This window comes from Eleginops maclovinus, chromosome 10 (assembly GCF_036324505.1).
Source record: "Eleginops maclovinus isolate JMC-PN-2008 ecotype Puerto Natales chromosome 10, JC_Emac_rtc_rv5, whole genome shotgun sequence".
Lineage (NCBI taxonomy): Eukaryota > Metazoa > Chordata > Actinopteri > Perciformes > Eleginopidae > Eleginops > Eleginops maclovinus.
Window position 1 is genome coordinate 15,255,564 of NC_086358.1, and position 24,317 is coordinate 15,279,880.

Genomic DNA, 24,317 nt, shown 5'->3' on the forward strand with positions numbered 1-24,317 from the left:
TCGTCAAAATAAGACAAGACAATCAGCTGCGCGGGTATTAAAAAAGTTTATGGATAAATATCCTAATGAGGCGGTGTGAGCTGGTCATTTATGATGGGCTTTGACCGAGTGAGACTGAATTTGAAAAGTTGTAGCATGTCTGTGCGTTGCTGAGGATAACAGTCCGCAAAGTGGTCTTTTGTGATTTGTATTTATTGTACATGCTCTTGTTGAACTGGACGCAACAGCGGAGCCTTATGACATTACGCACAGAACGGGAGTGGGGCTGCAAATGGGCGGCATAGGTGGCAACATTTTCCTCAGCATGTTGAATGGGACTGAAACGCAAACTTTCGGAAAGAGCACGGACATCAGCAATCACCTCCACCGCGGCAGCAAGGATCTAGCAGAGTTTAAAATGGGGATCCAGGACGCCAGGTTTTACTACCCAGACTCTGTTCCAAGCGGGCAGGACGTGGCTCTGCCGTACCACTCCGAGCAGTCGGTGGGAGGGTACGGAGCGCAGCCAGGCAGGTTTTACGCACAGAGCCTCGGTAGTTGCCCGTACGGCGGGGTACGCTCGCCGCCAAGAAGCGGAGCCGGACAGGGGTACATCTCTGCGACGGGAGACGGGTTTCCTCCAGCCGGTAAAGACTTGTACTCTCCTTCCCCGGAGAACTACACGGCCAGCTTTCAGCACGGCTACCAGCGGGCCCCCCTGTACCCTTTACCTGGGCTACAGGTGTGCGGGAAGACCCAGGCTCTGCTCAATAACTACCCGCTATGGGCCAAGTTCCACAAGTTCCAAACCGAGATGATAATCACCAAACAGGGGAGGTAAGTGACTGACAAAAAATATCACTTATTTTTCCACTGATTGCCCTCTCTTATCAGATTTGTTTAAAACAGATGATGAAATGAAAAACTACTTGGTTTTACACTTTCAAATGCACTCCACCACTGCTCTTATGTTATGGAAGAACACATACAACCTCATATACAACTTGACTTGAAAACTGTTTTCTTTTAGAAATAAATAACACTTGCCATGCTGCTATGTGCTGAGTGGAGGTCAGAGTTCACTCATCATTTAGCTCCCGTTTACTTTAGCATGGCATAACCCTCAGCCGTCAGGTGACAGAGGTGTTGGCAGGTTTACGTTATTTAGTCGAGGAGAATGACCTCTGAACATGTTTAGCATCATACAAGTCAATTTACGCTTTCCTTTTGCCCAAAATCTAAGTTAAAACAAGAGTCTGAATAGAAAACGCTTACAGTAATTTATTTGAAATACTCTTGTAGAAATAAAAATGCTGAATATTTTTTCTTTCAGTAAACTCCAATATATAATTTGCCATTATTCTTTTTTTGTGTGTTAAAAGTGAACAAAAATATTGTAGTTTTTGGAAAAGTTATTGAGTACATTATCAATTGCGAGCTGAGTAGCTGAAGAACATTTTGACACATCTGCTTGACTTCTAAGTTCACCCGAAAAAAGAAGCAAATCACAAAATACTTCTTTATTTGCGTAAATGGCACATTTTAATTCCTCATTATTCCCGGGAGGCAGTACTTTGCAATAATTCCCGATTATTTTTAATACTAGGCTCGACTTTATCGACATCAGTGAGAGAAAAACAAATCTCTGTTATGTCTTCGCGATGCTAATTTAAAAAGGAGATGTAATCAAGTGAGAAACCAACTTTCTGATAGTTAAACCCCAACGCGATATCTCGAGTAGGCGGATGTAGAGACGATGATACTGAAATTGAGATAAAAAAACAAGCACCCGGGTCTGTGAGGTTTTGGAGCCCCTGAGCACAGAGGGCAGGGCCGCTGCTGCCGCGGCTGTGCAGGGTCACTGAGCATTAAGATGCGGCCTGTCAAAGAGCATTAATTCACTAATATGCGACACTTGTGTTTGACAGAAGGTTTCAGGCCATGGTTTCTCGTAATCAGAAAACAAGTGCGCTGTCACATAATAGGACACTGATATTTCCACTTCACTCTGTTTGTCAGCTGAACACACGTTTTATTTTAGAGGGTCTTTAAATTGAAATAATTACTTCAAAGAAAGTGTATGTTTTTGTTGATATTTCAACAACTGTTTGTGATTTTATAGTTTCAAAATGATATGCAGGTTTTTCTAAAGGCTATTATGTTACCATTTTGCTAAATGTTACCCTTTGACCTGCATGATTTCTTACTGTCAGAGCTATTTGAGCTATGCATCCCTTGGCTTTTAGGATGTCATTTCTTAAAATATTATGAAGTAACTACATCCATCTTGTCTTAAGGCTTGAATAAATGCTGATAATGCTTTGTGTCCTTGCAATATAGATTATACAAGAAATGGCCATTATTGTATTGTGTGTGTGTGTGTGTGTGTGTGTGTGTGTGTGTGTGTGTGTGTGTGTGTGTGTGTGTGTGTGTGTGTGTGTGTGTGTGTGTGTGGACCATGTCTGCCAGAGAGCTCTCAAATACAAGAATTAGAAGTTACACCCACACAGTCACAAACACACACACAAACACACCTAAGCAAAAGTGTATCAATTTTCCTGCAAAGACAAAAGGATCGGGGAAATGGGTGCGGAGGTGTTATCGTTCCACCTTTGATAAAAAGCAAATTGTCAAATTGCGTAAAAACCACAAACCTCATGTTACAAAAATGTCAAAAATGCTCTCGCCCTTTTCTATTCAATCCCCTTGCTCAAATGCAGAACTGCAGGCATCCAGGCACAATAAGTTGTGAATGCCTTTTGTTTCTTTTAACAAACAAACACTGCTGCACGATTTTGAAGTTCAGCAGTGCAAAAACAAGAGCTGTTTTCAATATCAGAAGTGATAGCCTCCTTACATTTTTTTCGCGTGGTTGAGGCTCCTACAATAATTTTGCTGTGGTTTATAGAGAGAAGTCCGAGGGTCTGCAATGTTAATCAAAACCCTGGTATCTGTGGTAGAAAGGTGAAAGAAGCTCAAGAGAGAAGTATAGAGATGGGTCCAACACCACTGAGCCTTTAGATGGTCACAAGTGAGGCACCTTTGAAGTTCAGGAAGTAAAAGACTAGATTCCTTTTTTTTTTCAGCCTGCACTAGACGCTGGGTGCACCGCCTGACAGATCTCTCAGAAGTTTTGCTCATGTACCACACATGGGCTTTGAAATCTAGATTTTTTTCATGGCCTGTAGCGAATGGGGCCGAATTCATCTGCATTTCTCATGAGCTAAATTCAGATCAAACTATGATGCCATTTCAGGCGTTGCTGTTGTACTCATTCACCGGCAGAGTTCATTGAGGCTGCACGCATTTAGAAGTGCATTTAGTTTGAATGTCCTTTTTTGTTGTCCACAGGACAAAGAAATAAAGACAAGAAAAAGCAGAAAAAGGTTTTTCAAATGCAAAATAATGGGATTTTCTGAAATAGTGAGAAAGTTAAACCAATGACTAAAACTGAAAAGAGAAAGTGAAGCTTTTTTCCTTGTTCATTTGTTTCATCCAATCCTACACCTGGGGTATGCTTAGTTTAGATGTGAGTCAAGGAGACAAACGTCTCCAAAACATGATTTCCAAGAAGTGCATTAATTTAAAAGGGGCCCTATTATGCTTTTTGGGGTTTCCCTTTCCTATAGTGTGATATATAGGTTTTTGTGCATGTAAATGGTCTGCAAAGGCAAAAATCCCAAAGTTCCCTCCAGAGGGAGTTTCTCTCCCATTCCCCCATCTGAAACATCTCGATTAGACTCCTTTGTGTTCTATAAAAGTTGTAAAGGTCCCCTTTAAAAAGGGAAAGTAAATGACAGTTGGGTGGTAATTAATTTCACAAGCGGAAAGCCACTTAGAATGATTGGCATATAATCAACGTCGAAAGACTTCTGCAAAAAGGTTAAAAAGACAATAAGTCACCAGTCATGCTTACAAAGTTCTGCATGATCATCTGTGTTGAAGGAAAGAGATAAGACCTATAGTTCTCTCTTTTGTAAAAAATCTTTCAGGGAAATAATGTAGAGCTAAACTTCAGGCTTAGAGGAAACATGCTCATCTGCTCTCTCCGCTCTACTGAGTTTAAACTGTGACACAAATCAAGCTGATGTTTGGTAGTTTTTCAGAGAGGAAATAATCCTTTGCTTTATTTTGCTCCCAAGAACAGTAGGGACTTTTTACAAGTACTGCTATGAGCACATCTTTTGCAAAAAAGCTGAATTACAATGCAGAATAATCAAGAAATATAAGGAATTTCCGCTTTTGGCCTACATATATTAACACTTATTCATACTGTGGCGCAGTGGGTTAATGCTTTGGATCAGGGGAGCACATGGTTCCATCCCCACTGCAGTCAGTCCCTGGGCAAGACACTTCACCCCAAATTGCTCACGTGTAACAATTGACATGTAATGTAATGTCATTATTAGGTAGGTCCTACAAAGTAAAACTATAATTTAATAAATCATTAAATAATCAAATATATTTCCCAAATATGTCAAATTTAGGAAATGATCACTTCAAATCACAAAAGAGTGGGTATTTTTCTCTACTTTAGAAAGTTAAATGTGTAATGCAGTAATGTTTAACATGTCAAAAAACAAACAGAAAGAATTACATTTCTTATTAGATGCACTGCGAGGTAATATTGAAAGGAATATTTGAAAGTATTGTGTGCTAATTCTTTCTGTATAAAAGCAGAAGTGGAACGATTTCAAGGTTTTAGCAGCATGACTTGTCACTTCCTGTTCAGCTGTTTATGTGTGCATAAGGAGCTTTTCGCAGAAACATCTAATGGCAATCTATTTGAATAGCTAAATGACTTCTTCCTCTTACTGTGTAAATAACTTCTAATTATTAAGTGGTGAAATCCACCTCTGCTTGAGCCACAGGCCAATGCCTGCTGGCCTCAATCTTTTTCTTTTTCAGCAGGCTCCTCAATATTTGTTTTTCAAAGAAGGTTAATTAAAACATGGGAGGCTGAGGACTGAAAATAAACTGCTAATTGTGATTATTTAGATTCAATATATGAAGACTGTTTTCTCGCTAAGAGTTTGAAATTTACTTAAAATTAACCAACATTTCTATTTGTGACCTATTTTATAGGAGCAAATGGTTTTGAGGCACCATAGAGAAGTATTGAGAGAGACAAACATGTTGTTGGTTTTGGTTTTTCCATCAGATGATAAGAAAAAAACAGATTACCAGCATCATCCTTTATTTGGCCTGAAACCATGAAATCAGCAGTATCAGATTACATGCTACATAACAAAATTAACATTTCTCTACATCTTAGACAATGACCTCCTCTGCAATAGGTCAATACAGAAGCAGGATTATATGTGTTAGAGAGTGCTTGTGTCTGGCAGCAGCTGTAGACTGGCATGTTTTCGTCACAGATGATCAAGCGTACACACGGTGACAAAAACTGGACCTGAACTCCTGTCTGGATGAATCAGCGGGTGCACTCATGTAGAAAAGTCCTCTCCCTGGTGAATATCTAGTTCCTCTTCTGCCATGCATCCCTAGGACCAACCCTCCACCTCCCTCCCTTCGCTCCACCCTCTGCTCTTTCCTTTTCCCTTTCTCTAACCTCTAATTCCCCCTCCCGCGCTCTTTCTCTACCCAAACCCTCCCCCCTTTCCTCTCTCTCTAACATCCACTCAGTTTATTTTGATTTTATTTTTAAATGTCACCACCAGCGGTACTGTCTCTCTCTGTATTACTGGCTGGTTCACCACACTCCTCTGTTTTTTTGTTTGTTTTTTTGTCTGATGAAAAGACTACAGTTATGAGTATTCATGTGCGTATACAAACACCTGGATCACAGCGCCAGCCAGTTGTCATTAACATCAAGGTTTCCAGTGAATTAGAGTTGCACTCTGAGAGGTTGGTTAGGGAGTATGTCTGGTTACTGTGGAGCTGCAGGTTTAATTCCTACTTGTGCTCAAGCTAGTGGATTTGTGCATTAATCTACTGCAAACAAGCAAACTGGTTTCCCTGAGGTGGAAACTGTGTGTCAAACTACTCAAAAGGCAATGAAGCTACTGTATGCTTCATTACCAAGCCGCCACCACTAACTGTGTTTTTCAGCTTCCTTCTCTAAATTTGGTGCGTAAAGCGCCACCCCCGCATGCAAATACCTCTCTGTGTTGTGTTTTCTATGGTTTCCCCCCTTGCCAAGTTCTGATTTCCTATAAAAGGCTTTAGTGTGAGTGACAATATCAAGCAAAAATGATAACTACTCATCTTCCTTCTAGATTACTCTCGCACATGTGTAGGCGGGTGGATCCATTCATACGCTGAACAGCAGAGTTTCTGTTTTCACTTGTATTAAACTGTGCAGTGGAAGAGGAGACCTTTCACCTGTTCTTTGCGAGCCAGTGAAGAGCTGCTGCCATGATTCAGTTTCACCCTGAACTATGATTGATTGTTAAACTGGACTCGCCATGTAGCCAGAAAGACCAAACTGGGACGGCTCAGGGCAGGGTAGTCTTTCCCCTGTGTGTGTGTGTGTGTGTGTGTGTGTGTGTGTGTGTGTGTGTGTGTGTGTGTCTGTGTCTGTGTCTGTGTGTGTGTGTGTGTGTGTGTGTGTGTGTGTGTGTGTGTGTGTGTGTTTTCCACAAGTTGTCATTCAAAGGAAATGTTCAGAATAAATTCAAAAGAAAAGTCACAAATAGTCAAAGCTAAATTCAATTTACTAATAAAGTATGAAGGCAAAAATCTTGATATTTGCATTCAATTTTCTTAAACAATAAAAAATAAATAATGTTGCGCAGTGTTAATATTAGTAAGTATGTGAGCATTTTCTAGGCCTTTAAAAAAAAGCCTGAGTCAATTACTAAACAGCAGGCAACTGTAGTTGTTTACCGAACTATACAAACAGGAGGGATTAGTGTCTCTTCACACCACAATTGTATTTACACCAGTAAACAACAAACTGCTTCAGGGAAACCGAGATCACTTAACATTCGCTTTTTAACATTGGCGTTGCCTGCTTTTTCACACTGAATGATATTACAAAAGAAAAGCGTCAAGAGATCAAATACTGGAAACATAAGATCTTATCTATCTGTTCCGCCCAAAGCAACATGTCTTAAAAGAAAGAGGGTAGTTCCTGAAAAGGAAGTATTTTTTTCTCTTTTGTGTAAAGTCTTTGCACTCATTGACTAATTTAGCCATGCACTGCATACAACACAGTGGTGGTGTTGGCTGCCCATCACTCATTACAAATGCTCCATAGCCTCAGGTGCTATTAGCCTGTGTCAAACAGCTGGGGCAAATGTCAAACATGTTGCCCTGATTTATTACACACTGGGGACATCATATAGAGCCAGACTGCAGCGCAAGTTCAAATGCAAACACGTAGCATGAATGAATCAGCCAACATCCAGTTAGAAACAGGGCCGAATTTATCCTGGTAAACTATTTGTTTTCTTACAGAGAGTGAAATGAGAAGATCAATATTGTGTAGTTTAATCAAACCTATTGCTATGCATTTAAGGTGTTACATGCATTTATGTTTATGTTTTATTATGATAGTTAATGTTCAGGAAAGGACCATTACACTACATTTTAATTGATGGGGGAGGGGCGTTGGTGTTAGAGACCTGGATAATGAATAATAAATAGGAGAGGCACCAGACCAAAACCACTGCTAAAGCACCACCCACAAGTTATATCTTTTAACGGACCATCTCCAATAATGTGGGATGGATGCGTTAAAATTTGCGACAGAAATGTTTCCAAGAAATATTCTAAACGTAGGTTGTCCTTTTCTTCACTCTAGCCCCATCATCAGGCCAATTTTCTTTATGTATGAAATATTGGTTAATGGCCAAATGCCAGAGTGTAACCAAATATAATTAAGGCTAATGGTATTCCCATCAGCATCAGCTTTACTGTTGGCTTTGGGCTGATTAACAAATGTTAGCATGCTAACACACTAAACAAAGACTGTTAACATGGCAAATATAAAGCCTGCTCAACATCAGAATGTATATTGTCATTGTGAGCATGTTGGCATACCGATGTTAGCATTAGCTCAATGCATTGCTAACTAAGCTGAAGAAGTAGCTAGTACTGTATGGCTGCGGACTCTTGCATTGTTTACATTTCAACAAATCCAGCTGAAAACATATCCATGTTCTAAGGGTCCTACAGTATGTCCATCAACCTGATCTCCTCGTAATATTACACAGTAAAAGAGTGTTTTTTGATCTCAAAAATGTATTTTGAAATGTTCACCACATTCCACTTATAGCTGAATGATGTTACTCCACCTTGAGGAATCAAATGTTCCCATTTAAACTGCACTAAACATCCATCTTCTATTGTTTTTTTGCAATTTGATCTAAAACTCACTTTCACTTACAATGTTAGTTTATATCACGACCATGGAAACATGGGGATAACCCCAGCCAGGCCATCAGATTTCCATCTTTGCTAAGCTAAGCTATGTTAATAGCTTTAGCTTCTCATTTACCTTAAAGCGATCCAATGTAGCATTTGTACCTTAAAATAACAGCTTGAAAAAAATTGAGCGGCTAGAATGACTTTTAATATGACGATTTGCCTCTCTTTCATGCCCATCGGGGGTCTGAGGTGAGATAACTGCGCTATGTAACTTTGCTAGACCGGGCCGGGAGATGAGCGGAAGTACTTCGACTTGCTTTCTGGCACACCTACCGCAATAACAAATAGACCCCCTCCACGCACCCAGGTATAAGGAGAAGCAAGCGCAGCATTGTCAGTACATCATCATGGCAGAGGCACCGAAGAAAAAGAAGACGTTGACTGATGAAGCAAGGAAGAGAAAGAGAGAGGCCGACAGTGTCGTAAACGTACATTACCTCCAAGCCTGTAGGGGGAGCTCCATAATGGGCTTTTTGACAAGTTCCGTTGGATTGCTTTAAAGCCACAAGAGTTGTTAATCCCCTCAGCAAGAATGCAAATGAGAAAATATACAAAAAAGTCAATCTACTTCAAGATGATACAACTCATTGGTTAAACTGATGTGTAGTGAAGTATTGTATTTACTTTTGTGTACACATGAATATGCCACTGCAGACTGTCACAAATGTCTGTTTGTGGTTTTGTGTATTCAGTGTCCATGCCTTATACATTTGTGTGTGTCCCATTGCTTCTGGTATAACCCAGCCCCTCTGTCTTTTCACTGCGCCCAGGGACACCCTGACCTCCCGGTTACCTCGTCTCGCTGAAGCCTTCGGTGTTCAAACTAAGTTCAACATGTAAAGAGCTCCAGCAATCAGTAGCAGCTTGTGGTGGCATCTTTTATTAACAGCAGCATTAAATATTGACCTGCACACACCACTGTCAGCCATCCCCTCCACCTCTCGTCCATAGTATACTCTTGATCGTTTAGTTGCTATTCTTCCAACATTGTAGAATATCCTTTCACAGAATTGTTTTTTGGATTTGATATTAAGTTCAACTTCATTTTCATTACTTTCTAAATTTGGAAAGGATTTACTTTTTAATTCAATATATGGTACAGTGGGTTTGGGGAATGTAGAATGCTTTAAAGCATTAGGTGTTAAAATACGGACAAACCGTACAAATAAAGCTTTCTAATCTTAAGCACATCAATGCGATAAACATGTCAGCTATAGAAAAGTTCTCCTGAAACAGCTTGAACTATTGCATGTGGTTTAGTTTCTGATTTTGTCATTGTGATCACTTTCACTTTGAAATGTGTAAGCACGCCTTCTTCAATTCTTTCTTCCTTCTTGGTCTTTCAAGGCAGAGAAAAAGTCCCTTAAATGAAAGAAAATGCCGCACAATCTCAGTAGGTCAAATCCTCCGAGTAGTAGTACGTGTATTTTACATTCCCATAAGTGCATAAATACTTTGAGCATTCAATTCCCAATGGGAAATATAGCATTGAGCTGTTCGTTATTGATGCATATTTTAAGTACATGCATTTTCTTTGAAGCAGTTGAGGAGACGAGCATCATGAAATGAATGCAAAAATTAGTTGATTCATCAAGTAATGTTTTCCTTTGCAAAACGAAAACAAACAAAAAAAAGATTAATGCTAAAAATGATTATTCCCGTTTCTCCCTGTGTGTTTATCCAGGAGGATGTTCCCCTTCTTGAGCTTCAACATCAGTGTTCTGGACCCGTCTGCTCACTATAACGTCTATGTGGACGTGGTTCTTGCAGATCAGCACCACTGGAGGTACCAGGGCGGCAAGTGGGTCCAGTGTGGGAAAGCGGAAGGCAACATGCCAGGTACTTTTACATTAAAACATAGAGTATTACAAGAATGTCAATTGATTGCTGTCTTTTTTCTGATTGAATCGTTTCCATGATCAGAGAACATAAAAGCGCTCCATTGCATTTCAGAGGGAGGTTGTACACCTTGTACAGCACTACATTTGATGATTATTACAGATATATACTACCCAGCAGTATATACTCTGTTTACAACTACCTTTACCTGCTGCAACATTAAAATGATGAACGCATTACTGCATTAATCCAGTATTCTGAAATGGGCCACCCTGCATAATGAGTATTTTACTTTGGGAACTTTAAGTATAATTTGATATTATTATTATTGTTCTTTAACTTCAGTAAAAGCTTTAAAATGCTTGTAATTCCTTAGTATCTACAGTATCTCCCTTAATGTGGTTTTGCTTTACTTAAGTTAAAGATTTGAGTACTTTTACTCACTGACAAAATGTCTTCTGTCTTTCCTCTATTTGACAACCCTTGAATAAAGGTAATGATTAACTGACAATGAAGTTATCAGTTAATTATCCCTTCAAGTTAATTATCCATTCAAGTTGATTATCCATTTAAATTTAAATATTTTAGGCCACAAACATTTAAAGTTACAAACATTGTTTCTTTTTTACTTTATACTTAAACCAATTTTAAGACCTTAATAAATTGGACACTTAGCTCCATAGCCCTAAAGGGACAAAAAAATATGTGCTCACATTTGTAGTTGCATATTAGGACAAAAGTATATAATCTACCACCAGCTTAGGAGCAAAGACCCTAAGCAATCAATAAGCAGAAGCATTCAGCAGTGCGTGCACAATTGAAGATATTTTTTAAGGAAGTGGTTTAGTTAGCAATATTGTAGCCAGCCTACATGCATACATTAGAGAAACCAAGATGAGCATCACCATGCACGTAGTGTGAGAGGTTTCTGTGGACATGTGTGATATTGTGTTTGCTGTTGTTGAGGTCAACAGCTTCTTCTGACATCCTGCAGAGATTGTGTGAATAATTCAAAAAGGTATGCATTGCTTGGTAAATATAGGCTACATTTCTGTTTAAATTATGGACCTTATGAAGTAATTAATGTCCAAGGAAAACATTTTTAGTAATTATGAGTGCTTTTGTTGCAAGCTTATAGTATTATACTGGCTTAGATTCACTGGACATTTTGTCCTTCATATTTTACAGCTATAAATCTTTAATCATTTAAAGAACAAAAATACATTTACTGCATGCATGTAGGTTACACAATAATGAATTTCCACAGTAATGGATAGAGATCTCAAAAGCAGGCAGGCAGATAGGATAAAGGGAACTTACTCAGGAAGATCATCAGGAACAGGCTTACAGGCTGACAACAGGATGGCAGTGAATGCAACCAGGTCTCTGAGCACAGGAAACAAAAGCAGGAACAAGAGGAAATGGGCTGGTATAATACTGCAGGGCTGATGACAGGAAAGTGGAAACAGGTGAGCAGGTGAGCAGGTGATCAGGTGAAGCAGCGAGTCAGGTGGCTGGAACAGTTCGGAAAAGTCTGAGGGCATCTGGTGGATGGATGGAGAATGGCATCAAGGGGGGTGTAGGGAGGGACCGAGACAACAGTTGGTGTTGAATAAGAAGAGGGGGGAAAGAAGCATCAATCACATAAGAGAAACTAGATAAAAGAAGATCTATAGTGCATATAAATAAACAATTAATATCAAATGTATTGCATTAAAGAGTTCCACCTCTTTAAACAAACAAAAGCTTTATGGGCCTTAGTGCAGATTTTATCAGCTCCATAAAAAAGAGCCAGACTGATATATTGGCTAATATTAGCTTATTACATATTGTATCAGTATGTCAGCTAATGACAAACTACTATTGTAGTTTTCTGTAGTTAAATTAACTATTTTGGATTTTTTTTAGCCCTTGAAAAGATGGCATATTGAAGATAGATGATATTTTTTGAGCCAGTAATGAGACTTTTCTGCTTCAGTCCATGTACGTTCTCCCCTTCTCTCTTCCTCCGTTGAACACCTTTCTCTTCCTGTTCACATCTTTGAGAAAAAAACACAATAGCAAGTCAGCCAAGATGAAATTTTGGTTGTGATTGATGATTAGCCACATTTATACAAATAAAAGAGAAAGTACAGGGTGTTGTCACACATGTGCCAGGTGTTAGTGAAATGTGACTGTTGATGTGCTACATTGTGGAAACTGTGGTAAAACAACTTTTGTCAATTAGATTTAATAGTTCATTTATGTGGTGGGCTCATAGAAGGTTAGCAAGGTCATTGTGGTATCGCTGTGAGACATCATTTTGCCGAGATAGTATCCTGCTTTAAGATTATTACTTTATTATTTATCAAATATAAAAGAGATGGAAGCTGTGGCATTTTAACTATTGAGATGAATTTGGGTCACATATGACAGAATTTTTTTATAAACAGCTTCTAACATTCCATCCTTTAAACTTAATCAACCAAGTTGAGTGATTTATTGTGTTAGACAAATATTAGCAACAAATAACATCTACATGATTTACAGCTGAATTTCCTGTGACATATGTATTTCTATTTTTTTTTAATAATCTGAACAATTATTGTTTTCATTTATTTCATTTACTCTTGTTTTATTTATTTCAATTTGAAATCATTTTTGTTCTCCTTTTTTTATGAATTATTTTCTAGGATTCTTGTGTCTATTAAAATTGCTGTTGTTTAAATGATCATTTCAATACCATGTTTTGTTATCTTTGAAAATGTGTCCAAAAGCATAAATAATTCTGTCTGATAAGAGTGTTATAGGCGAGAAATACTCTCAAAATGTTATACATATTGCTTACATGTAATTTGCACTTACAGGAAACCGGATGTACATGCACCCTGATTCTCCTAACACAGGAGCTCACTGGATGAGACAGGAAGTGTCCTTCAGCAAACTCAAGCTCACCAACAACAAGGGTAGCACCAACAATGTGGCACAGGTACCATTTCCAGTTCTCTGCCTTCAACCTTCTGTCTTTCCATTCATTATTCTGTGTCAAGGCATGGTATTAACAGATCACTGATTTGTGTTCAACTTTTGAAATATCCACAAATAAGACTACTAGTATTAGGTACCTTGGACACGGTCATAGACCTTCTTTTCTCTCTGTTTCCTTCCATTTCTTGTTTGATTCAAATCTACTGTATTTTCTTTCAAAAAAGGCAATAGGTGTAAAAAATTCCTCTCCCTCCCCTTCAGATGATCGTGCTCCAGTCGCTCCATAAGTACCAGCCCCGCCTTCACATCGTGGAGGTGAAGGAGGATGGCTCTGAAGATCCCTTCCTTTCATCCAAAGCTCAGACCTTCATCTTCCCCGAGAATCAGTTCATCGCTGTCACTGCTTATCAAAACGCAGATGTAAGTCCTATTCATCGTTTTGTGTAATTGTGAATTAATGTTAAACCCATTGTGACATGGGAAAAATGTTTATGATTTAATTTTCACACTTGTTTATAGCAAGATCTCCTGAATTCACAATAGCATCTCTTCTCCACCATCTTAATGAGGTCTAGAGTTCAATGATTCATGGTACAGTCATGCTTAAATAGAAGTTTTGGTTAATGCATGCATGCATCAAAAATGCACACACTTTAATTGACAATCCTATAATCTACTGTAAGTGTTAAAAGCAGTTACTATACAGAGACTGTATAGTACAGTATGAGTTCAACTAGAGTCATTTCACCTTGTTTGACCTGCTGTAGCTCACAATATGTGCTGTATATATTGATAACAGCTGTTCAGATACATTGTGTAAGAGTTACTGTAATCCAAAGCCTACACTCGCCCTGTTTGTATGATGGTGTGTTCTAAAGATAAACTTTCCAATTGCCTATTATCCTCATTAATTATTACTCAATGACCTCCTCTGTCTCTGTTCGCTTGTTTCTCTTGTGTGGTTGCTCACTGCTTCTCTTTTTTCCTAAGCCTACATTCTCTCATTGCCCTCCTCCTATTCCTTACACAGATCACTCAGCTGAAAATAGACCATAACCCCTTCGCTAAAGGTTTCCGCGACAATTACGACACGTAAGTCAATTATTTAAAAAAGCTATATGTGGGGAAACAAAATACAGTTACTGTCTTGTTTTTTTAACGTTGCATTTGCTCTGTGAAATTATCGCTGGTACATGTTAAGTGTCTCCCTTTAAATATTAGAATAGGTGCAATTCTGCTCAAGTGTGCTGCAGTGTGAGGGTGTGAGGGGCTGTAAGATGTTTGATGGATAGGTTGAGGTTTGGGCAGGAAATAACACCTTCTTTTTTCTTCTCTTCTCACACTCTCTTCTCTTCCCCTCCTGCCTAGGCTGTACGCTCCTCCTGACTCTGATCGCCTCACCCCCTCCCCTACCGAGACCCAGCAACTGCTGCCAGGGAGCTGCTACCCCCAAGGCTACCTCTCTGAGCAATACATGAGCCCCTTGCCTCAGAGCCGCTTCTACAGCCGTGAGCACCTCAGTATGGGCCAGCAGCACAAAGACCCATCCTCCAGCCCGGGTCCTCACAGCCGCTGGTACTTGCCGCCTCAGCAGGGCGTGGCCACCAATCGTCTCGACTTCACTTCAACCTATGAGGGGGACTTCTCTGGAAACGGGTTCTATAAGACCTTCCCCTTGCAGACGTCTGCTCACCATGCCCTCAGCTACTACCCAGACCACCCTTTTGCATCTACAAGCGTGTCTGTATCAGGAGCCACTTCGGCAGGCTGGACCACGAGCCGGCCCACCCCTCAGTACCTCAGCCACCCGAGTAAACCCGGCCCCAGCCTGGGCTGGTTTAGACCCATATGTTCCTCATCATCCTCCTCATCTTCTTCTACGTCGCCTGGCAACCCCAGACTGCACCCACCCTCGCTCCTGGAGTCTCTGCAGCCGGCCCTGCTGCAGGACAAGCCCAAAGACACTGTGGAAGTGGTGTCCGAGGACCATTGGCTGGAGCCTCCCTCTGTGAAATCAGCAGCCTCAGCCGACTCGGGCCTTTATGAGGGCGGCGTGGGTGACAACAAGAAGAGGAGGGTGTCGCCGTACACTTCCAGCACTGAAAACTCCCCACCTCCGCGCAGTGGGGAGGTCTGTGAAAAGGACAGCAACAGTGATGCAGACTACTATGGCTACTACACTCACTGAAGACCTCCAAGGGTCACACCGCCCTCATGAACATGCACTGGTCAAATGAAGGGCTGGAACAGACAACACCAGAGTCCCCCCTCAAAAGTGTGAGATGATAACAGGAGAAACTTTCAAGGTTGCTGTCAAATTGAACAGAAGTGAATGTGACTGGGAATCTAGCCTAGAGTCACATAAACACCATACAGACAAACAGACCTGTGACTTAAGCCTTTGAAACATCTATAGATTTGTGGGGGGGAAATGATCTGCATATCTACTTGTTGACAGTCGCCTGCAGGGATTGTCTGTTCTTTCTGCATCAAACACTCTCTCTGTCTCTTCTGCTCCATCTTGTCTCTTCTTTCTTCTCACCCTCAACCTTTCACACATACTCTCACAATATGCTCACGGTCGTTTCCCCTGATCATTCTGAGCAGAAAATACATTTCACACACAATCTTCTCTGCAAATCAATTTGTTTAGTGCAGCGCCCACCAGTGTCCACAGAGCAGAACTGCAGGCTGACTGTGCAGAGGTTAAAGAGAACTGATGTCAAGAGGTTAAGAAGGTTTAGCAAGCGCATGTCCTGAAGCTTAATCTATGTCAACCCCGCTGGGACAACCTCTTCTGTGATCGTGTTTGTGTGTGCGTGCGTGCGTGTGTGTATGCGCGCGCGCGCGTGTGTGCGTGTGTCAATGCTAAGTAAATCAGCAACTACAGCAGAAATAGCAAGTCCTTATAACTGAAGACAATCCACACAGAGACAGATAATGTTGAAATTTTGGTTTCTATGATTAAAATCTCACCTAAAAACTTACAAACAGATGTCTAAAAAGGGGGTCTATAGAAGAAAAAATAATATAAACAATATTCTAATATGTCACCTGCTTTGACAGTTATCAGCCGATTGAACGGCTGGTATCATTGGTTATCATGTTGATCTGAATTTCTTCAGATCTTTGCCAAAAAAAGACATTTAAAGACGACACCCTGGGAAGGATGAAATTACTTCACTAATGTTGTATCCAGATTTGTTAAACGTTCAATCAAGCGTGGAAAACGTACTTGTTGTTTTACACACACACACACACACACACACACACACACACACACACACACACACACACACACACACACAAAGACCGCATCAATACCAGCATTGATAACGACATAATTGGAAAACAGAATTGGCAGACAGAAGCTTAAAACACACATACACTAACTGCACGCACTGTAGATGAACATAACCACAGTGTTATCTCAGCCAGGCCTAAGCCTAGTAATAATGTGTGCAGTTATGTGCATTCATATATCCATCTAAAGCTAATCTCTGCACACATGCCATTTCTGTGCTCTAAGACCTCCCGTGGTTGATTAACATAATGTATTTTGAAATACCTATGATATAACGTCAATGAATGCTGACTCCTCATGCAAGTGAACAACAGCCTCTCTAGTTTTGAGAGGCATTTCCGGCCTTCCTACTTAGTTGGCTGCAGGCCACATTTTTTCCATTGTTGTAGCTGAAAAACTGAAATCAAAAGGTTAGTTTCATTTTGAACCAAAGCATCTGTTGATCGATTCCATAGCCAAAATGTTATCAGTAATTAAAGTTAAGCAGAATACATCATTAGTTTATTATCTGAGACGCCATCTTGACTGTAAGGGATATGGGAGGGACAATTTACTAAGATTGAACTCGGAAATAGAAGACAAACCTAGCAAGAGATCTTCATTCTCAGTCACTTTTCTACACCCGGTTACATTTTGTTATCTTAATTGTCTTTGCTGTGGTGCTGCAAGTCTTCCCAAAGCCTTCCTGTACAGTAGTAGTAGAGCAACAGAGCTGCAGACAAGTGAAAAGTGGGTCATTCAGAATGACTATATGCACCTGTAGGTAAAAGAAGAGGCACTGTCACCCTGAGACCCCTGATAAACAGGAAGCACAAAGTGACCAGACAGGCACTCTGCATTTCCCCTTTAGTCTTCGGGCTCATCATGTCGTGACACTGCCTGACAAGAGTCCCGGCTCCCAGCCTGGTGACAGAAATGAAGAGTGAGGCGGCAGTCGGCGCTGATCAGAGATCTGCTCCTCATTCCTCACCAGGTGTGCTAATGGCCTCAGACAACACTGGAGGCGACAGGCAGGCACTCGCTTGGTGCAGTTCAGGGTTACTTTAGTCTTTTCTGACAGAGAAATGCAATTAAAAATAAATCTGCACCCTTAAAATGCCTAAAAGAAGAAAAATCCCAGAATCTGTTATTTGGCTTATGTCTTTTACTGAGCTTTTCAATGACACATTTACAGTTGAAGGTTATAACAATGGTTTATCCCAGGTGAAATGTTTAATACATGTTTGCCCCGGTCACTAAGTTGAAATCACCCACCTAAAGCTTATGGCCTACTTACTCCTCAATGCATCATCAAGTTTGCGGTAAAGGCAGTTTTTGCTAACTTTCTAAATTAATATCTCCTCAGAGTTAATGATTTTTTACCAGTCATCTGTAAATGATACACCTCCTTAATTTGTTTGAAGTATGAACTGTGGAGATAGCCAGACAAAACATAATACTACCTAAATAGTTGCTTAAGATGTTGACATGATGCTACTCACATATGCTAAAAAAAAGATCTTAAGCTAGGATATCATTAGCATTGTTTACCTATTCAAAACAGGGGGAAACACCTAGCCTAACTCGTAAACTCCTGAACACAACCTTGCATACAGTGTCGTTTTTGAGAGTTTTGTCCAGGTTTAACAAACTGTATAGAAAAAGTTTATTTGTGAACCCAAGAGCTGTCAGTGTTTTTGCTTTATGCTAATCTAAGCTACCTGCTTCCTGGCTCTAGTTGTTATCACAATTTAAGAATGGTTATAATCTTCTCATTTATTTTTCAGTCAAAAAAATAGCAAGCTTATTTGAAATCATGTGGAGCTATTCCTTCATAACTGTCATGTTGTGACGAATCAAACATTTCTTTTGACAATTTAGAGGCCTTGGGGACTAAGGGGAGTTAAATGTGTACATTTCAAACTTGCATACAGTACTATTAAAAACAATATTTTTACAATAAAACATTTCATTTCATTTAGATTTAAACAACTTGAATGAGTTCTTCTGACAGGCAAACGATCTGTACATTTTTAGACCTGTAAGTTAATCTGCTGAACATTAATTATTTTAAATTGTCTAATTATTTTTGGATAATCTGAATAATTAGACAATTTTACAGACATTGTGTTTAGTGTCTGGTCAATATTAAAGCTGTTACCTGTTGGATTGGACTCCTACTGACTTCAGTGTTCCTCTATATATTTTTTTTATCCTGCGCCCGTTTGCCTTATTGAGGTTTCACATTCAAGCTCTTTTATAGTTGTGTTGGTGTTACATTCACATTATGTAACATTATAGTGGGACTACAGCAAAATCGCCGGAACAATGCATAATGATGCATAAAGGAAAAAGTGTCTGACAGTTCAGCCCTTAAACAGAACCGTTAATTTACAGTCAAATGGCAATGAAGTGTTAATTTTATGCTCAAAACAGAATATATTGTATCTTGCTTGTGTAACGTTTCCAAAAGATTTACTATTTAATCTTTATTTTGACGTCAATTAGAGGAAACGGTGACGATTATTGATGTACCTTATGAAGGTGAACTATGGACAATTCTTGTTTCAAGTGCAATTAATAGACAGTAAATTAGTTTAGACTTAATGATGGCATTGCAGAAACATTCATGTGATCTCTAGCCTCCGAACGATGTCGGTTAGTTATTTATTTGTGCTGTGGTTGGTTGTGTGCTTTTAACTCCTGCACCCTAGTGCAAGATCTCACATCAAACAGCAGAAAAATGCTTTCAGACGCCTCAGGATCGACCCCTGCTGGATAGATTAGCTTTTACAATCAGCTATCCCTGATGTTTAACCTTAAATACCTCCATTTTCCCATGAGTCTTTGTTTCCCATAAACACATTTCCTTTCTATAAGAGAATAAGACGGTGTGGGAACTGTATTTCCAGAGATTTGACTGTATAAAATAGAAATAAAGGAGTGAAGAAGGGAGACCAGACAAGGTCAAGCAACAAGCATGTTATTTTATTTGTGTGTGATCCGTGTTCACTGTTTATGTTGAGGGAGCAAAAATCCTCCTTCGACTCTTTCATTGAGAGCTTCTACATTGCAAAAATTAAGAGATGAAGATTTTTGAATAGGGGAAAATTGTTATTTATTAAAAGGTGGCATAATTGTTTATTGTATTGATGTTTTTTTATTCATGAAATTAAAGCTTATACATGACAAATCTCGGCTGTTTAGATCAACCTTTTATTTCACGTAGGCAGAACTTTTGACCAAATAAACAAACAAAAAACAACCTTGTAAATTATGTGAGATTAAATTTGTGCCATAATATCATTTTCAAACAAATGTCTGACTTACAATATACATTTATCTGCAGTCAAGTACAGTTATAATAAATTGATACCACAGAAGAATAAAAACACAGTTAAGATGTTACTGTATAAATATCTACATGTTTCCAACCAGTTGGATATTATTCACTAATAATGACATAAAAATAGAGTTAAATATCGTATCTCCTCTTTTAAATGACATTACAATGAAGGTTTGTTATTGCTTTTCAAATAAATAAATTAAACTTTGACCATCATATGATCTTAGCAATGCCCAGAGGTTTTACCATTACCTCTTCTAAGCAGGCTATTTTGATCATTAATAGCATCATACTCAGTTTTCATTATTGTGAAAGTCACTATTACCAAATTGGAGTACTTCAAATACATTACGTCAGCACTGGTACACCAATAGGTTGTAAATATACTGTAGCTGTGGCTTGATTAGCCTAAAAGATGGGTATTTACTATCTGTCAAGAAGTTCCTTTTTTGGACACTTGCTGGCAACTTGAACATTAACACATGATCAATTCTTAAATAAATCTGGTGTATGGATTTAGGAAATATGCTATTAGACAGGTACCCCTTACATAAACAGTTCAAACTAGTGTACTAATCATTAGAGGACATAATTTGATTCAATGTTTGAATTGAATAGGCTAACACAATACGTATAGGCTTATTACTAACCTGACAGAGAAATCCATTTCAAGTCGTTTGTTTCAAGTAATCACACATTCAGCCTATCCTACTTAAAACCGTAAAATTCTCAAAAAATAAAGATAAATGTGTGAGTAATCTAACAAATATAACAGTAAAATGCATTAGAAAATGTAACCCCATGAAAAAGTCTTTATATGTTTTTTCACCTGTACTTGATGCCAGGTTATCTGGGTTGTCTGATGGAGGGTTCCCATGAGCCGGTCATGGGAAGACACCAAGGAGCATGGAGAGACCAACAGCACTATCTCCACTCCACACGTTTGTCAGAGCAGTTCATACATGCTGTCCAAATGTCCAACATCTCTCACACATGTCTTTTATCTGGCATTTAAGATCGTCTCTGTCGTCTCATCACCAGATGGTTAAGTTGTCAACATTAGCAAAACCTGGATTCTCTCTGACCTTCCAGTATGACCCGTTTGTCAGCCACACGTCCTGTCCACAGGAGTCTTTGGCTTTCCTGAAGAAGAAGAAAATATTCAATGAAAAATGTGGATGTTGCTGCAATTCATATATTTTCACAGGAACATGGTAAGAACAACAAGCAAGCTTGTAGCTTTCAAACAGTGATATCTCCAAATTATTCATGATGCATGTCAATGTAAATCCAAAAGGTTTCTGTTAAAATGTAAATGTACTAAGTACTATGGAAATATACTTTCAAAGTTTTATTGATTTACAAAATTCAGTCTATTTTAAAAGACAAAATGCCAATATTATGGTCTTGGTTACCATAATATAGTTATTGGGATTGGATTATTGGTTGGACAAAACAAGACATTGCATGAAATCCCCTCAAATTCTACGACCTTGTAATACAAATGTTTCATTGTTTTTCTGATCTTTTATAGGCCAAAAAAAGTATCTATTAGTCTTTTTATAGTTTTTTGCTCCATACCATGTACCCATGAAACACATTTTCAGACCAATTGTTATTCTAAAGTCCAGACTCAGATAAAAGTACCTTATATACATTCATGGACTAAACATTAGAGCATAACATTTAGCATTCATATTAAAACTAGCAAATCATGATTATGTTATGGTCTTTATACGTAATCATTTAAATGTACTTACTTGAAAAAACGAGGAATATGTTCTTCCCCCCTTTTGGCGAGCTCTTTTCTTCGCTCCCTCTGATATTCCTCTATAAAATCTTTTTTTGCTTCTGCTTCCTCCAGTTTTCCTTCTTCCAGCAGCCTTTTAAAAAGAGAAAGAATTCAAAGAATAACGTTACAAAGAATCCACTTTTTCAGCAAATAACATAGCGTATAGTGTATGTATTTCTTTGCTCTAGCAGCTCTTTTTGCGCCGACCTTTGGTCTGGGCGCAGGCGGCTGTCTGTAAGAGGCAGTAGAGGCGTCAGTTCTGGGGGGAGTTCATTCAGCTCCATGGCGAAGGCGGAGAAGCCGTAGTACAGCAGGTGATCCTTCGGCTGGGGATCTGTGAGGTGACAGAAGACTGTTAGGTGAACTGTTCCATGAATGTGACACCTGGACTTACACTGATTAGCAATTAGGGCAACAGGACGCTTGATCATTTCAGGTCACTTCCGCTTAAACCCTCACGACAGAACAAAGACTTACTTGGCTTCCAGACGCATTTCGGAGTTGGCAGAGTGTCGCAGAAGATGCCTTCATGCCAAAGACCTCCAAACCGGTGAATGACGCTCCCAGTTTGGTCTAGCACCGTGCCCTGCACCTCATTCTTGTTCGTATCTGAACCCCAATAACGAGACTACATCAAAATACAAATGTGTCAAGAGTTATACTGTGGAACCAAACCAGACAGTCACATGCATAAACATTAAAGACATTAAAAAAATGTCTTCAGGAAGTCTTTGAATTCACCTTGACAAAGGTAATCTTGCAGGTGCAGACGTTGCTTTTGAGGTTGCTGATGGTGACTTCTCCGTAATGCTCCAGATAGCGCTGCTGACTGAGGACGTTGTGGATGCAGGTCACTACTTTGTTCCACTCATAGTGGTCTCCATACCTGGACACAACACCAAAATTCAACAATTTACCAACAAAAAATATGTTTTTTAAATGTGAATTCTTTGTGTTTGTTTGTTTTGTTATAACATTTTCAGTGTTTGACATCATTTTATATAATTGTATCAATTGATTAACACAGGGTTTGTGCTTTTGGTTGGAGAGAATGAGAAATCTGAAGAGGACACATTGAGTTTTTAGTTTTTTATTAAATGTTTACAATTTATTTTTAAGTTTTGGACAAATCTACAAAATAAGGTATTTTTATTCCGTCCCTAGTTCAAATCAAGCAAGGGACATTTGTTGCATGTCTTACCACTCTTTTGCCCCCTGCCCCCCAAGTGGTTTCTCTGTCAAATAAAGGTACAATTCTAAAAAGGAATAAAGTTGCTTCTCCAAAAATGTTAGGAATTTCTACATCATAAAAATCCAAAACTTCATTATGCAATAATTATTGCATCACATCATAAAATGTACACAGTTAAACGCTTTGTCCTGGAAGCCATGTGAAAAATGTGGATGTGTGTTTTTAGGTTTGTACTGACCGTATTTTAAAAACGTGATACTCATTAAAAAGTGTTTCATGTCTCATTGATCCCAACTTATTTTCAATGGTAGAGAACATTGATCTCTTCACATAAAGTATTGTGTATCTCACATTGAATCCATCAGGTTTAATGGTTCTAGTGTCATGCCTAACAGAGGCCACGCAGTCTGTTTACCTTGACAGAGTCACATTCACCATCCCTGTTGGCAGAATCTCCAGAGACTTCCCCCAGAATTTATTTTTCCATCGCTGGTCTGTTTAGGAATTTAAATAAACAAGTGTTGTAAGCGAGGCAGCTACTCAAATGCATTTCCAAAGCAAAGTTAAAGGATAAACATTCCTTAGATTGACCAACTGAAAGTAAGCAGGAATCTGAAGCGTCTCACCTTGCCAAAAGGAAAAGTTCTCTGAGTGAGCATGACAGGCAGAGATGGGGGGATGGTGGCACACCTTGTGATGAAAAAATAATCATACAGAGACTTTCTGAGTATTAAAGAATGAAAGCTAGAGAGATAAAAAGCTGCTGCATTGAACAGACACTAGCTATCATTTGAGTTGAGCGTTTAAACATATGAGATACACATTATATTGTGTTTGTTTTTGTGCATTTCTCTTAAATAAGTGCTCCAGCAGATTCAAAAGCAGAATCAGAGATATCATCTTTTTCATGCCATGCCTCCGTTTTAAAACCTGGGGACTACATTACCCACAATTACCGTATGTAACCATTGGCTTTGTTAACACCTGTATTACAACATAAAGAGCCCTTATTGTGATTGAGAATACAACAGAATTAGGAGCGCTACTTCTGACCACATACCATGAATTATAATCAATGATATTAGCAGAAGCCAACTTAAATACTGTATTGCTTAACTGATGACTGTGCATCACAGTAAAACGTGTTTAGAAATACACAATAGTGACTGTATAATAAGTCACTTAAATGTCAATGTGCCTCCCTGAAATTATATTTTTCTAATAGCTGCATTACTTCTACTGTTGTAGAGACGAGTTGCTTCGTCAAAGACAGTCATTTAATTCATTTTCGCTCCACGATAAATGATGTGTTTTTAATTTTTGATAACATGATTAGTTACCGTTATTTTATTACAGCCATAAATCACTCTGTGTTGATTTGTGCAGCGCTATGTGTCTGAGCTGCTCCATTACACCAAGGGTGATTCATCTTAATTTACCCAGAGGGGATTATGGGGGATAAATGGTAATTCCCCATAGTCAGCCTAATCATCTTCAGTCCCATGCATTTGGCCACTCAGAGCTC

At 39.1% G+C, this 24,317-nt stretch overlaps 2 protein-coding genes across 2 annotated transcripts in view; one reads left to right on the forward strand and one right to left on the reverse strand.

The window, feature by feature from the left end:
• On the forward strand, positions 1-19,655 carry tbx21 (T-box transcription factor 21). The gene is made up of 6 exons (XM_063892530.1): positions 1-816; positions 10,058-10,212; positions 13,059-13,180; positions 13,441-13,599; positions 14,210-14,271; positions 14,548-19,655. Exons 1-6 carry the CDS (start codon positions 272-274, stop codon positions 15,365-15,367), a joined length of 1,863 nt encoding a protein of 620 aa, XP_063748600.1. The 5' UTR covers positions 1-271; the 3' UTR covers positions 15,368-19,655.
• osbpl7 (oxysterol binding protein-like 7) overlaps positions 19,547-24,317 on the reverse strand; it is a 15,197-nt gene continuing 10,426 nt past the window's right edge. The window contains exons 17-23 of the mRNA XM_063892528.1: positions 23,419-23,482; positions 23,208-23,286; positions 22,342-22,486; positions 22,078-22,228; positions 21,808-21,934; positions 21,569-21,691; positions 19,547-20,951 (exon numbers count right to left, since the gene is read on the reverse strand). Of these exons, the coding sequence (XP_063748598.1) occupies positions 20,843-20,951; positions 21,569-21,691; positions 21,808-21,934; positions 22,078-22,228; positions 22,342-22,486; positions 23,208-23,286; positions 23,419-23,482 (798 nt within the window). The 3' untranslated portion in view covers positions 19,547-20,842. The remainder of the gene's footprint in view (positions 20,952-21,568; positions 21,692-21,807; positions 21,935-22,077; positions 22,229-22,341; positions 22,487-23,207; positions 23,287-23,418; positions 23,483-24,317) is intronic.